Here is a 13,905-nt window from a genome sequence, read left to right as displayed (position 1 = left end):
ATTGACTTAATTGAATTGAGAAATCATGGAGAGAGGGAGCATGCATATGGACAGACAGAAGTGAAACTTAACTTTTATCTGGGACTCGCGCACGTCTGTTGTCTGACAAGGACTTTAGTCTTGTTTACCCACACATGACCATAATTGGTAGATATTATTCATTCAGTATGTAAACCAAACTAATTATTAATAGCACTGGCAATTGCCATCTTGAGTTGCGCGATAACATTTAACTCATGATGTGGTGATGCAAAGATTCAACAAATTGAATGAACAAACATGAGTGAAAGAAAGAACAAATAACTGCCTAAATCGTATAACAATCCAGCCTATTATTGGTGAGATATATCTGTCTGTTGGGCCAAACTGTTAGCGACAGACCAATTGAGGGTGTAGCCACATCCCTATGGCCATGGCCAAATGTCACGATGTAAAATGAACAGTACAACTATAAGTGTGAACAGCTGTGTATAATGTATGTCTTACAGACACTTTACGGGGTACACAGACGACACAAAATCAAATTCAAAGCACCTTAAAATGAGGGTAGTGGGCCAGATTTGGCTGCCCACAAAATGCTTGTTTGAACATCCCAAGAGCTCTACATAATGATATTCTGTAAATATTCTGCTTGGGTAGTGAGTAATTTGAGTCCCTGTGTGCACCAGTGCACGATAAAAGCTTCTTTTACAGACATTTATTTGCCTGTAAACATGCAGGCACAAGTGTCCCAGCCTGAACAGATATCTCTTCATATTTTGTGATTCTGTTGCAAGGCCTGCCAAGTCACTGCCCTTCTCTTGAAGTTTGACACAAATTACAGATTTCGTTTATCCTGTTTTTATAAATCATTAACTTTACAGATGTCCTATAATGACAGGACAGGCACTGAGCCAAAACATGATCCTGTCTGAATAGAGCTTTACAAGCCGGTGGTTTAAAGCAGAGAGCCACGGTTACATTAAATGTAGAAGCAGCTTGTTGTTGTTGGTATCGCTGACTCTGATCAAGATGGAAACTCTTGTAAGGACATTCCATCCATCCTTTTTCCTTAAACAAACCCCGGGTGGGCAGCAGCTATTAAGCTAATGCAATCGCCACTTATCACTCAACACGGGAGTCATTTGGCAAACCAACGGGGTAATCTGGCAGATTAAAACCATTTAAAAAGTGACTGTATGGCTGTTTAGGGGAGGTTGCACACTGCTGATGGCAATCAGCTGTCAACAGTGATGTGTTGATGGCTCCCTAGACTGCTTTATAACACAGAAGATGACTGTCGCAATTAACAGAGACTGGTAAAATTCAGGTTTTCTTTGAGTCTACATTTGTGCCATTGCTCGAGCTTGTCCCACTCTGTCCATCCATGATGCATTACCGGCATGTGAAATTATTCATTTATTCATACAAGTTGCAAATTAGGTGCGGTGCACACTTTGGCACTGGTGTGGGCGAGCTAGACTCATAAATGACTCTCAAAGTCAGGCTAGCCTTATCCAAGCGGCTGCTGTTTGAACAAAGTACTGCAATTAGTGACTGAAATAGATAAAGTGTGGGTTGTTGTTTGGGAGTACAGGCTCTTGAAAGGCATTATAAAGCTAATTTTTCTAGAGTACAGTATTGCATCTGTCTCTGCGTATATGTGTGTGTGTGTGTGTGTGTGTGTGTGTCGTACTCTGTGCTCCTGGATTCTGCGTTTGGACTCGTCCAGTTGGTGCTGTAGGTCCCAGACGATCTCTTTGTATTTGGTGTAGCGCTGCTCTACCATTTCTCTCTCCCGCTGTGACTCCTGTTGGCACAAAATGGAGGCTGTGTCATTATGACCAACCAGACAAAAGAAACAACTGTCCTTAACCAGGCCAAAGGTACAAAAGCCTGAGCATCTAAATAGTCTTAAGCCTTGTATGTAGCAGAAGAACAACACTGAAATGAATGCACAACATTGATTAATTAGATAAATGTGATAATGCATGGCTGTAACACTGACCAATGTCATTACAAGACTATTCCCTGGTGAGTTTTCATGTCCAAACTGTAAGAAACGGTGGTTGCCAGCCAACCCACTACCCATCTATCCAGTAATGACCTTCTTGATGACTTTCAGTCTGGTTTCAGACCCAAACACTACAGAAACTGCTATAACTAAGGTAACTAACAACCTATTAATTGCAATGGACTCTGATCTGTCATGTGTCTTGCTGTTACTAGATCTAAGTGCCACCTTGTGGACCTCCAACGTCCAATGAGAACCTTATTGGTCTCAAGGGGCTGTCACTTTCTTGGTTCCGCCACACATCAAGTACATAGCACAAACTGCCTTCTTCCACCTTCGTAAAATAGCCCAAATACATAAATTATTATCAAAATCATATGCTGAAATCCTTGTTCATGCCTTCATAACATTGTACTTTTTCTACCTAAGACAACAACAAAAGGTCTCCAACGGTCCCAGAATAGGGATTCACCGATATAAATATCAGATATCGGGCTGATACTGACTCAAATAGCTGGATCGGGTATCAGTGACAATGGGGCCAATCTATTCAATTCAGTTCTATTTCTATATACTATATACTGTACATTATAGACTGGAATTTTAACTCCTGTTTAAGTTTTGACCAATTTGTTGCTGCATTAAAAAGGTTTACACTTGAATTGCAATTCCTTTTTTTTACTAAATTGTTGGTGCACGATTTATTATTTTAATAATAAATAAATAATTCAATAAAATATATCTATGTATTTATTTGTTACATTTTGTTTTAAAAAGCTAAGAAGCAATGTTTAAGTCAAGCCTGATGTTGCCTTACAAAGAAAAGAATGATCCTAGTCATTTCCACACAGTGAGGCAAACAGCTGGTATCAGATCGGTACTCGGTATCGGCCGATGCTCAAAGCCCAGGTATCGCTATCGGGACTGAAATAGTCGGATCGGTGCATTTCTAGTCCAGAAGGCAGTTAACTATGATCTCCCACCAGCTGAGAAGCCAAATCACTGACTGTGTTACCTTGTTGACAAGTAGGCTAGCTATCCCAATCTTGTTACGGTTATACTGTATGATCTGTTTTTTAAAATGACTAACCTCAACCTTGTAATATCGTGGGTTTTCTTGTGTTTTTTTGTTTTTTTTACTGACTTGTAAAGTCATAATACAGAGACTCTCTGGGTAATGTGCACTTTAAATAAACTGAAGTTGGAGTTTTACTGCATCCAAGGTTGGTAATCTGAGGGAAAGAAAAAACACTGATTTTTATTACAAAGAAAATTAATCTAGGCTTTAAGTGGACCCACCTCCAAATCTTTGAAGTTCTCCATCAGACATTGTTTCTCTGGAATTGCCTCCAAGTGGTCCAGGGCTACTCTTGTGTTCTGGAAAGCACACAAACACATACAATCAGTTAATTTACATCTCAATATTAGTTTCTTGGTTTGTATTGTCTGACATTCCTATTTAGCTATTTAACAACTACAAACATGAGACTGTAGCTCACGGCATTGAGACCAGAGATACTGTTTTAGTGTAATAACTTTCATTATAAATGTCATCTGTTATCATTTTAAAAATCAAGTTAAGACTCATAAAATTGTAAAATTATCATCTACGGGACAAGCAGTAAGCATTACAATGCAACAGCATTTGGAGAATTATCCGCAGGTTGATACTGGGCTACATTGCAATTCCCTTAATTGTCTCCCCCTTCCCCTCACGTGTCTTTTCCTCGTTCCTCAGCACTTCTCACTTAAGACCGAGGAAAAGATAAAAGAGAGAAGCGAGGAAGGAGTGATCAATGAAACACACATTTAGTGAAATGAGACGTCATTCCCAGTCGAGGGTCAACTGAAGCGATGATGACGGCTGCACAGCTGGATCAGCTGTCCGTGGGCTTCAACTGCTCTGTGATGGCTACTGATGCCTTTGTATTTGCAGAGATAATGGGATGTACTACCCAAATAACAAGGGTGCACAGCTGACACTGTTAGCACTGTTTTGTATTATTCATGTCCTCACACACGACAGAACAGAATGTGAAATATTATATATTGTCCCTTTAAAATGAACTGTATGATAAGCATTCACACATACAACAAACCTGCGTTTAGACTGTGTATAGATCAAGTACGTTTGTAAATATATTACTTATCTACACTGTTGTAATTTTTTTTTTAAATGTCACTGACTTGGAATGGTCAGAGCTCAATGCAGCAGGTTGCCAAGATGCCCTGATCGTCCAAAAACGAAGTAAAAATATAGGCCATGTTTTCCTGTGCGTTCCAAACACTCACAGTTTATCCACAACATTTTGAAGATACCCAATTTACCCACAACATTTTAAAGGTACCCTGTTGAGCCACCACATTTAATTGACTACAAGTGGCGCTATGGAGCGATGTTTTTATGAGTGGGTTCCTGCATAAGGATGCATATTCTTCTGCTGCTGTTGTCACACTATTCAGGAGTCTGTGTTGGTAATGCACCAAGAAATATTGCAATGCGCCAACAAAGGCAGTAAAGAAGACTGCTAGCCAACAAACATAATATAATATTTAAAGGACTTACTGATAACATTTTTATGTAGATCAATACTTAAGAAAAAATAATACATCCACAAAACTTTCAGAAAGGTGCTGAATAAAAGTATTGCTTTTCCTAAAAAAAAAAATATTATGATTGTGAATTAATCATTTTAAAAATGTTGACGGGTCCAAAATGAATGTTTCGATTATCTCTGAGATATCTGACGTTTGGTTCCCACTTCTAACAAGGCTTGTGGGCCAATAGTATAACAACGTTGGTATCACGTGGCATCTTTCTCGTAGCATAAATCGCGATTAGTCATGGACAATCATGCGATTAATCACGATTAAATATTTTAATTGACTGACAGCTTCTATTTAACACGTTTGTTAGACCTCAAGGATACATACAATGTGTTTCAGTGCAAAACACTGAATGTGAAGCTTTGCCAGAAGTAGCGTATTTAGCGATTTATTGATGAATTGCAGATTGATTGGAATATACTGAGGATATGGATTAACAATGGAAAAGTGGATTATGCTGCAGAGGTATGATAGATAACAAAGGTCTGCTGGCTGGAATCGAATCGGGCATGCTGCGGTAATACAGTATTCGCCTTAACCACTTGGCTACTGGAATCTGAAAGATGGAATTCTTTGATTTTTTTAGAGCATTTAGGGCAATATTGGTGCTTTATTTCTGCCATCTTAAAAAAATATATTTCTGGGATTACAGGCTATATGTTTCCCATTCAAACCTACATGGTAAAAGACATCATGTCATACTGCTTGGTCAATTCAAAAGCTAATTGAGGACTTTTGTTACAACACACTCGCAATCTTTGATTAAGTAACTCCTCTAGCCGCACTCCGTTCTATTCATCCCTCCACTGTATGTTTCAATAGCCTTCCCATTCCCATTCAGATGGAGCATTTAAGCATCAAAAGAACTGGTTGCTACAGGGCGTCACGCTGATTGCTGCACTGAATGGCACACTGACATACAAGTGAGACTCGCTGGTCGATCCCCCCCACCCGGGCAGAGGCAGAGGATGGGTCGATGCATCCTGTCGCCGTGCTGTTGCGGTAAGCAGAAATTATTTGACTTGATAGCGGTCCGAGGTATTTCCTCTTCTTTCTCACAACAGCTAATTGAAAGTTGGAGTGGCCAAGCGTGCCACATAATTGTGATGGATGGACAGCGTGCGTTAGACAGCTTTATTTATTTATTTATTTATTTTCAAGAGAGTGAAAAGAGCTCGGGTCAATATAACCGCTCAGTGGTGCTAAGTAATTTTGGGCTGACATGTAATAGCTGATTAAGGATGTTAGTGGTGAACGTTAACAGCTTGGATGGTGGGGGTCAATACTGTATTGTCAGTACAGCTCACGCCTTAACCCCATCAGCAAGACGTATGATGATTAACAGAGCTCTGAGCCTTGACTAAAGCAATCATTTCTAACCCTCTGTTAGCCTCTATGGGTTGCTAAACAAACATAGCCTTATGTGAACCTGCCTACACAGCTGCATCGAATCATGCGGAAAGTCAACGCTTCAAATTTAACCAGAACATTTCATACCACTGCGTTTTCTGAAACCTGAATATACAGTACATACCGCTTTACTTTAACTGTTTTCATTACTTTGATTAGAGAAATCAAACCTTACCATCTCCAGATCCAATACACGGTCCTGTAAAGACACACAAACACAGCAATGTTTACTTTATATTAGGGCTGTCAATCGATTAAAATAGTTAATCGCAAATTAATCAGATTTTGTTATCTGTTCAAAAACTACCTTAAAGGGAGATTTGTCAAGTATTTAATACATAGAACCCATTTTTATTTCGCATATCTTGGGGTCAGAGGTCAAGGGACCCCTTTGAAAATGGCCATGCCAGGTTTTCCTCGCCAAAATTTAGCGCAAGTTTGGAGCGTTACTTAGATTCCTTCGCGACAAGTTAGTATAACACGGTTGGTACCAATGGATTTCTTAGGTTTTCCTAGTTTCACATGACAGCAGTATCTTTACTCTAGATTTAAAACTGAGCATGCTACAACCTAAAAATCAAAAGTTGCATTAATGCATTAGAGATTTAAAGAAAAGAAAATATTGGCGTTAAGCAAATTTGCGTTAACGTGTTGTTAGCGCATTAACTTTCACAGCCTTACTTTGCATGCATATAAAAATGAAGTAAGAACCAATAAGTAAGTAAGGTTTAAACTAACAAAATGAGCCAGATGGTGAGTCCAGGTAACTGCTCAAAATGGTAGATTAGCAGAGAGAAACCCGAGTGTGTGTGTGTGTGTGTGTGTGTGTGTGTGTGTGTGTGTGGGAGAACAGTGATAGAAGAGAGGAATAGAGTGTTCCAACAAATAGGTAACAAGGGAAGGAAATGCAGGGGCTAAGGAGAGTCTGTAGCACACAACAGGCTTCTTATCACACACTGACAAACACACACACACACACACACACACACACACACACACACACACACACACACACACACACACACACACACACACACACACACACACACACACACACACACACACACACCGCTCATCCAGCTCCTGACTGATGTTCCCTCTCTAACGATGCATAAGTGATGCTATGCCTCTTATCTGCCACTCAAACACACACCTGCTCTTCCCCCTAACCGGCTGCATCTCCCCCCTCTGCATGTAATGTGTTGGTTTGTAACAAGGGTACATTCTTTTCCTCAGCCCACCCTCCAAAAATGTTTTTTACTCGTCTACGTCCCTCACTCTGTCTTTCCTCCCTACATCTCTCTCTCCTCATCCTTCATAATTAAAAGCTCGGCTGGGTCTGAGAGGGCTGATTAATTGCATGCGAGCTCTGGCAGGTGCCATCATGCAGCCACAGATGGGACCCCGGAATCCAACACACACAAACACACACACACGCACACACACGCTTAGAGGTACAGACACACACACACACACACACACACACACACACACACACACACACACACACACGCTTAGAGGTACAGACACACGTTTGTAAAGAACGAATGCTTAGCAGACATTTTAGTGTGTGTGTGTGTGTTAGAGTATGTGTTTCGCTGTTTAATGGTGAGTAAAGGGTCGGTGAGGCGCTGGGGGCCAGTCCAACCCAGACTAGGTGAGTTGGTGGCCTGCCAAGTGTAAGATGCTGCGGTATTGAAAGACAGAGACAAGGCCTCTGGTGGCTTTTAAACTCCAAGGCCTCGTGTCTGCAGTAATTAGCTACTTGTCCAAGCAAGGCTGCGAGCAGTCTGTCAGGCCCACGGCTGTGTACTAATGCTTGTAGCACAGCATCACAGGACTCTGACGACCGAAGTCCGGCAGTTACTCAAAAACACCCAAACAGATATGCAAAAAAGAATTTGAAGGCAATGTGGTGTATGAATAAAAATAGTACCAGCTGTCTCTTTTTTGGCAGCATTGTTGAAATCAGGCCAGCTGGATATTAAAAATCTACTGTTTAGGGTGCAGATTTACAGACACAAATGAACAGACAAACATAAGGATTAATAAAGACCTAAAATGCTAACCTGAAGGCTCCTCATTTCTTCATCCTTGCTGCGACTCCTCTCCAACAGCTCTGAAAGACATGTTCAGAATTGAATTCAGTGAGAGCAGATGGATAAAAACAAGTAATATACAGTATATTACTCTTCTACTCTGGACTGCAGCTGCAACATTCAGGAGAGTTTTTCACAGGATGAAAAAGGCCGCTCCTCAAAAGTGAAGTCAAAACATGTCGATCGCCCCCTGGTGACTGGCTGTTAGTTTCGGAGGCGCTTTATTTGATATGCAGTGTCATAGCCCGGCTCCAATGCCATGACAAATACGGGAAAGGACGCAGTGATTGATTGTAAATTAAAGATATTTATTACAAATAAATTAAGGATATACAAAAATAACTACAAATGTGGAGTGTCTCAGTCAGTAACATCAGTAATGTAGATGTGGATGTGTGAGCATGATGAAGTGTGATGTGTTGTGAGTGAAAACTAAAGAAAAGTCAAACAAAGGCAGCCCTGCAGGTTCTGACAGGGATGAGTCCAGGTGAAGGAAAAGAGAGAGAGATCAGAGCAGCGCTTGATTGGGGCTTTTATGCTCAAGACGCGCCAGCATCAGGTGCTCTGCATCAGGCATCCTCTCCCGTGATACCTTCAAGGACACAGGGAAAGAATGAATGGCAAATCCACACTGGTATCTCAGTAGTGAGGCAGGGGCCGTCACAGCAGTAAGAGTTTTCTATGAGCGGAGCACGCATTTTAAATGCCAATATCACAGGCGAGCATGTCAATTTGATTGTAAGACGTCAAAATCGGGAGGGCGATTAATATTTGATTAATTGTGCAGCCCTACATCAGGGGCTGAACAACTTAACCCTCTGAGACCATCGACTTTACTGTCTTTCAGAAGCTGTATCAGGTTCAGTTTTAGAGCTACAGTGAAGCTACAGATATAATATGAAACCTAAGGAATCCATTGCTATCAACGATGTCATGCTAGCATGTCAGGAAGGAGGGTAAATAACGCTCCAAAGTGAAGTTACATTTTGCCGAGGAAAAACTGGCATTTTCAAAGGGGGTCCTTTGACCTCTGACCTCTGACCTCAAGATATGTGAATGAAAATTCTATGGGTACCCACGAGTCTCCCCTTTACAGACATGCCCACTTTATGATAATCCCATGCAATATGGGGCAAAACCAGGCAGTTTTTTTCATGCAGTACCAAATGTGTTATTTTCACTTATTCTGTATTTGAATATTTCTGCATTCTGGGGTCCCTAAACAGTCTTGGAATTACATAAATTGGGTCTCACTGTAAAGCTGAGACTCTTGTGGATCCAATGAGCCCAATTTTATTCATGTGTGATGATGTTAGTCCCCATAGTAGCCATTTCTTTGTAGTGAGACCATTTTTTGATACTTGACCTCACTGAATAAAATGACCTGTGGTGACCTCTAGGATAATCACAGCCTCATGACACTTTACAACCACAAACTAGAGATCTAGAGCATTCAGAGGATGGATGGCTTTCCTAGGTAGATTGACAATAAGGGAGGTCTGAGCAGTTTCCCCGAGCAGAAGACTGACCATCATATACTTTGATCATTATGTTCTAAGCCCTTATACACTTTAACAATTTATTTTAATTAATTAATTAATGTTTATTTCTGACATATGACTAGAACAACTTGACACACAGTGCTGAGCTGCATCTCAAATTAATCTTCAGGTTCCCAGCTTTCAGATGATGTACACCACTTCTATGTGACATCTGCTGTTGACCTGCCATCTCCCCCTGTAAAACAGGTCTATTGTGGGTCTCAGAGTGTTAACTGGGCCATCCCACAATGATCAGTTTTGCCAATTTCAATCAATGAGGTATGACAAAGTAGCCTCCCAGTATAACCGAGAAAAAAAAATAACAGTGGTTTGGTCATGTGATGAATGCTACTCATCCCAATATGTTAGACTGCTTCAAACACAGTTTGCTGCTCGTGGATTATTTTTACCCAAACAGGTGGAGGAAAGACCAACTCTGCTTGTGTTTGTTGTTAATTGCAACACCAAATTGTTTTTAATTACAATCACTGATTGTTTGCTTAATGAGGTGTTGAATCAAAGGAATAACTCTGATTTCATTTAACAATAGAGCGTTGTTAAGCAAATGCCACAAGTTTACTCCGCTGGGCATTATGCCGAGCAGAATAAGCTTTGTGCTAACTGTTTTAATTAAATGGTGGCAACATTACGGGAATAATAAAAATAAAGAAAATGTTCAAAAACATTTCATTTGTAGTAATCATTATGAAGTATAATCATAGAGTATTATTCTTCCAATAGCAAATACTTATTGTGCCAACTTCTGTGTTGATTTTGGAAGAGTGTATTGTTTAAATTAACTGTCGCACCATTTACGACGGCTTCAAACACGACGCGGCCAATAAGAACTGAGAATCAGAAACAATTCTTTCATACTGCGAGAATTTCTCTACTGACACATACACAATAACACACCGATGTCACTTTACTGAAAGCATAACAGTCTATATAAATGTGTCTGCAAACTTCTTGCTGGGATTGTTCCTTTCCCGTTTGCCTCGCCCTCTGTCTCATTGGGTGTTCCCCCAGTTCAATATCCAATTAATTATTATACTTAGCCTAATTTCTGGCTATGGAATACAGTGTCTCATCCTCTGGGTTTAGCTAGCCTGTTTAAATCTACCTTGAAGTGGGCAGAAGAGAGGTTGTAGTGGCAGTCCACTGTTGCTGCCAAAGTTCTCTTCGCTGACCATATACTGTTTATAAAGATGGACGATATGACAGCTCCCCAAAAGTGAGGCCAAAACATCTCAATCGCCCCCTGGTGGCTGGCTGCAGTATAGGTCATAAAGGCCGCCTTCTCAATGTTAGTGGATGGGACATGAGCCAAACTAAAAAGTCAAAGTACACATCATATAAAGTGTTCCCAAAGATGGTTTCGGTCATTGTAGGTAGTTCTTATTAGGCTTGCCACGGTAGTCGGGGTTACTGGTGTTTACACGGTGTTCAGGCACACACCGATTACATTACACCCCAACCGCCCCACCATCATTTTGATTTTTTCATATAAATAAAACCCATTTAGTACATTTTTGCGTATCAGCCCTATGTTTTCAATACATAGTCGGACGCCAACGCTACAAAGTGAAAGTCAAAGTGTCTGCTCCGTACGGAGTCTCAGCACAGAGTAGCAGGAGTCCAATTTCACACACACGGGACGAGAGAGAGAGTTCACAGACAAGACGTTGGCGGAGGATTTGGTGTCAAAGCGAAAAGCAAAAGTGACTGGCAATATATCGGATTTAAACCCGATGTTATAAGGAAACCATTATGTTAATGAGGCAATCGGCGTGTGAACGACGGAGTGATGTGTGCGAACAGCCGGTGTGCGCAGCGGAGCAGCACCAGGTGGAAATCTGCAGTCCCGCAGCGAAAGCTTGACTGGACAACAGCCATATAGCGGTAAAGATCAAAGTAAGCGCGCTATAGATATTGAGCGTCATCTTCTCTTGTAAAATGTCTGGTGTAATCGGTAACACCAGTGTTGTCACAAGTTTATTAACCGGTCACATCTCTAGTTCTTAGTTCGGTTTTAAATAGTTATTTGATGCTATAAAAACGGGGTGAGACGTCTTGTTTGACAGCTGTGATTCTCTCTCGCGAACAAGCTGCGGCCGTGCTCGGCTCATAATTGGTTCGGGCGTGTGTGGTCGTGACCTCGATGCTGTGGCTCCAGCTACCCCATCACTACTGTGCAGACTCTGGCACCAAATGACGTCAAAAGCGCAAGATGGCCGGTCCCGTATCCGAGATATTTTGGCTTCACTTTTGTACAGTGGGAGGAAGTGGAGACGTGTCGTCCATCTATATATACAGTCTATGCTCACACCCAGTCACATATCTCCTAAAATTTAAGGTAGGTCCTATAATACTAGAGAACTAAGGTCATCTTCACATACAGTGCATAACTGTTTTAGAGGGAAAGGCCAATGGAGAGAGAAATTAAATCTCTGATGGAAAATACACAGACTGCTACCTCAATCTGACAGTAATAAATTCACTGTGAGACAATTACTGTATATCACACAAGGGTTCTGCAGAGTGCTGGCATTAACAGTTAATCTACTGAGATGAGCAGACAAGTAGGCATAAGGAAAATAAATCTTGGGAGAATACAATTTCCCGTTATATGATAATATGAATGGCATAAAAAAAACAACAATCAGTTGTGATGCAGACAGGCAAACTTAGATATAATTAGCCACACTTCGATGCATCATGTCATTACTGCTCATCATAATGTACATATTCATGCGTGGAAAGGATTTGCCTTGTTTTGCTCTGCAATAATAGGAGAGAATCCATACTTAAAGCACAGTTGATAAAATCTCAATTTGCACGCTTTCAATTCAAAATAAGCAGCTCTTGTAGCTGTTGTGGCACACAGGTCTAATTATAAAGACACCATATCAGTGCTTCTGCCTGCACCGGAGACAGAAGAGACGACTTCTGTCAAGGCTTATTGGGTCTAAAGATAGAGTGAACTGTGTTTACAAAGGGGGGTCCAGAGATGAAGCTGTAACATCAGATGGCTTATCTGAATGGTACAATGCTACCACAATAACTGAAAAACAGAATGAAAAGATGGGACAGTTGATTGTCTCTGTGCACAGTCTTCCATCTCCCTGTCCATGTCTAACTACACCCCTCTATCTACTGTAGTCTCACTGTGTCTTTTAACTCTCTTTCACTCCGTTAATGGAGCACAAATTAGGCCCATTTCCCTGCATTGTTCAGAAGGAGCGCTAAAAAACAAGTTGTTCCTCCTCTGGCAGTTACAGCTCATTAGCAGAGATTCAGCCAAAAATGGAAGTCTGGACCGGAAAAACAAGTCCATTTCCCACAGAAGTTCTCAAAGTTCACACGCATTAAGATGCTTTCTCAAACATTTGCAATCATAAACAAGCAGGCCGGTACGCATGGTTTAAAAAAAAAGAATGCATTAGAAACAGAGAAGCAGGCAAAGACTAGCAATTTTAACAAGCATTCCTTACAACAACAGAAGCCACTCTGTGACATAAACCCTTCAGTAATATGCAGTCATTTAATTAGTTATGGCTTTTAATGGTGGTGTGATTGAATTAAAGAAGAAAACAGGAAGTCAGTGTCTGACTAGGTTCAATCAAAAGGACTATTGGTCCAAGAGTCGAGGAATAATTCCATTTTCATTAAGAGCTTGCTACGGTAAGTATTCACGCCGTTTCAGCAGATCAAAGGATTTCTTGTCCAATGCTTTTTTAATATCAGGTATTAGCTGACTAACAAAAGACACATAGCCTGATTAGTTTCACATGATGCTGTGCTGTGATGTAGCGTGGCTTTGCTTTGATGAGGATAGTACCACGGTTTAAGCAAGAAAAAACACCACACGCATCTATTCCCACAAATCATACACTGCATTCTCGCTCGCCTCCTAAGTGAAATCAACAGGAAGGAATTTTTCTAATCAATAAATACCGTTTGCGTACCTCTCTTTTCAGTGCTGAGGGAGTGCAGCAGCTTCTCCTGCTGGTCCAGGCGCTGCAGGAGAGCCATCTGCTCTGAGTCCCGGCTCTGCCTGAGGGCCTTCAACTGATCCCTGGTTTGTTGTTGCTGCTTCCTTAAGCGCTGTTCTCTTGTGTTGCACTCCTGCACCTCCTCACACAGCCAGCGTATCTTGGTCTGGTTGGTTAAATAAAAACAAAATCAATGGGGTGAATCAGGATGGGCTTCGTGGGTTCTTATAGTAAAGGTTTTAAACAAAAATGTAAGGGGA

General features: G+C 41.0%; 1 protein-coding gene across 4 annotated transcripts in view; it reads right to left on the bottom strand.

Moving 5' to 3' along the window:
- The window catches only part of cep128 (centrosomal protein 128), a 55,460-nt gene that overhangs the window by 4,300 nt on the left and 37,255 nt on the right, over window positions 1-13,905 (bottom strand). For 2 of the 4 annotated variants that reach the window (XM_074615647.1, XM_074615648.1), the window contains 5 exons: window positions 13,619-13,811; window positions 8,080-8,129; window positions 6,186-6,209; window positions 3,293-3,370; window positions 1,676-1,789 (listed from right to left, as the gene is read on the bottom strand). In XM_074615647.1, coding sequence (XP_074471748.1) covers window positions 1,676-1,789; window positions 3,293-3,370; window positions 6,186-6,209; window positions 8,080-8,129; window positions 13,619-13,811 — 459 coding nt within the window. Of the gene's footprint in view, window positions 1-10; window positions 1,508-1,675; window positions 1,790-3,292; window positions 3,371-6,185; window positions 6,210-8,079; window positions 8,130-13,618; window positions 13,812-13,905 lie in introns of those variants that run through there. The other 2 variants (XM_074615650.1, XM_074615649.1) reach the window with 2 other exon arrangements.

The sequence above is a fragment of the Sebastes fasciatus genome, chromosome 18 (genome assembly GCF_043250625.1).
Source record: "Sebastes fasciatus isolate fSebFas1 chromosome 18, fSebFas1.pri, whole genome shotgun sequence".
Taxonomy (NCBI): domain Eukaryota; kingdom Metazoa; phylum Chordata; class Actinopteri; order Perciformes; family Sebastidae; genus Sebastes; species Sebastes fasciatus.
This window is presented reverse-complemented; position numbering and strand designations above follow the sequence as displayed.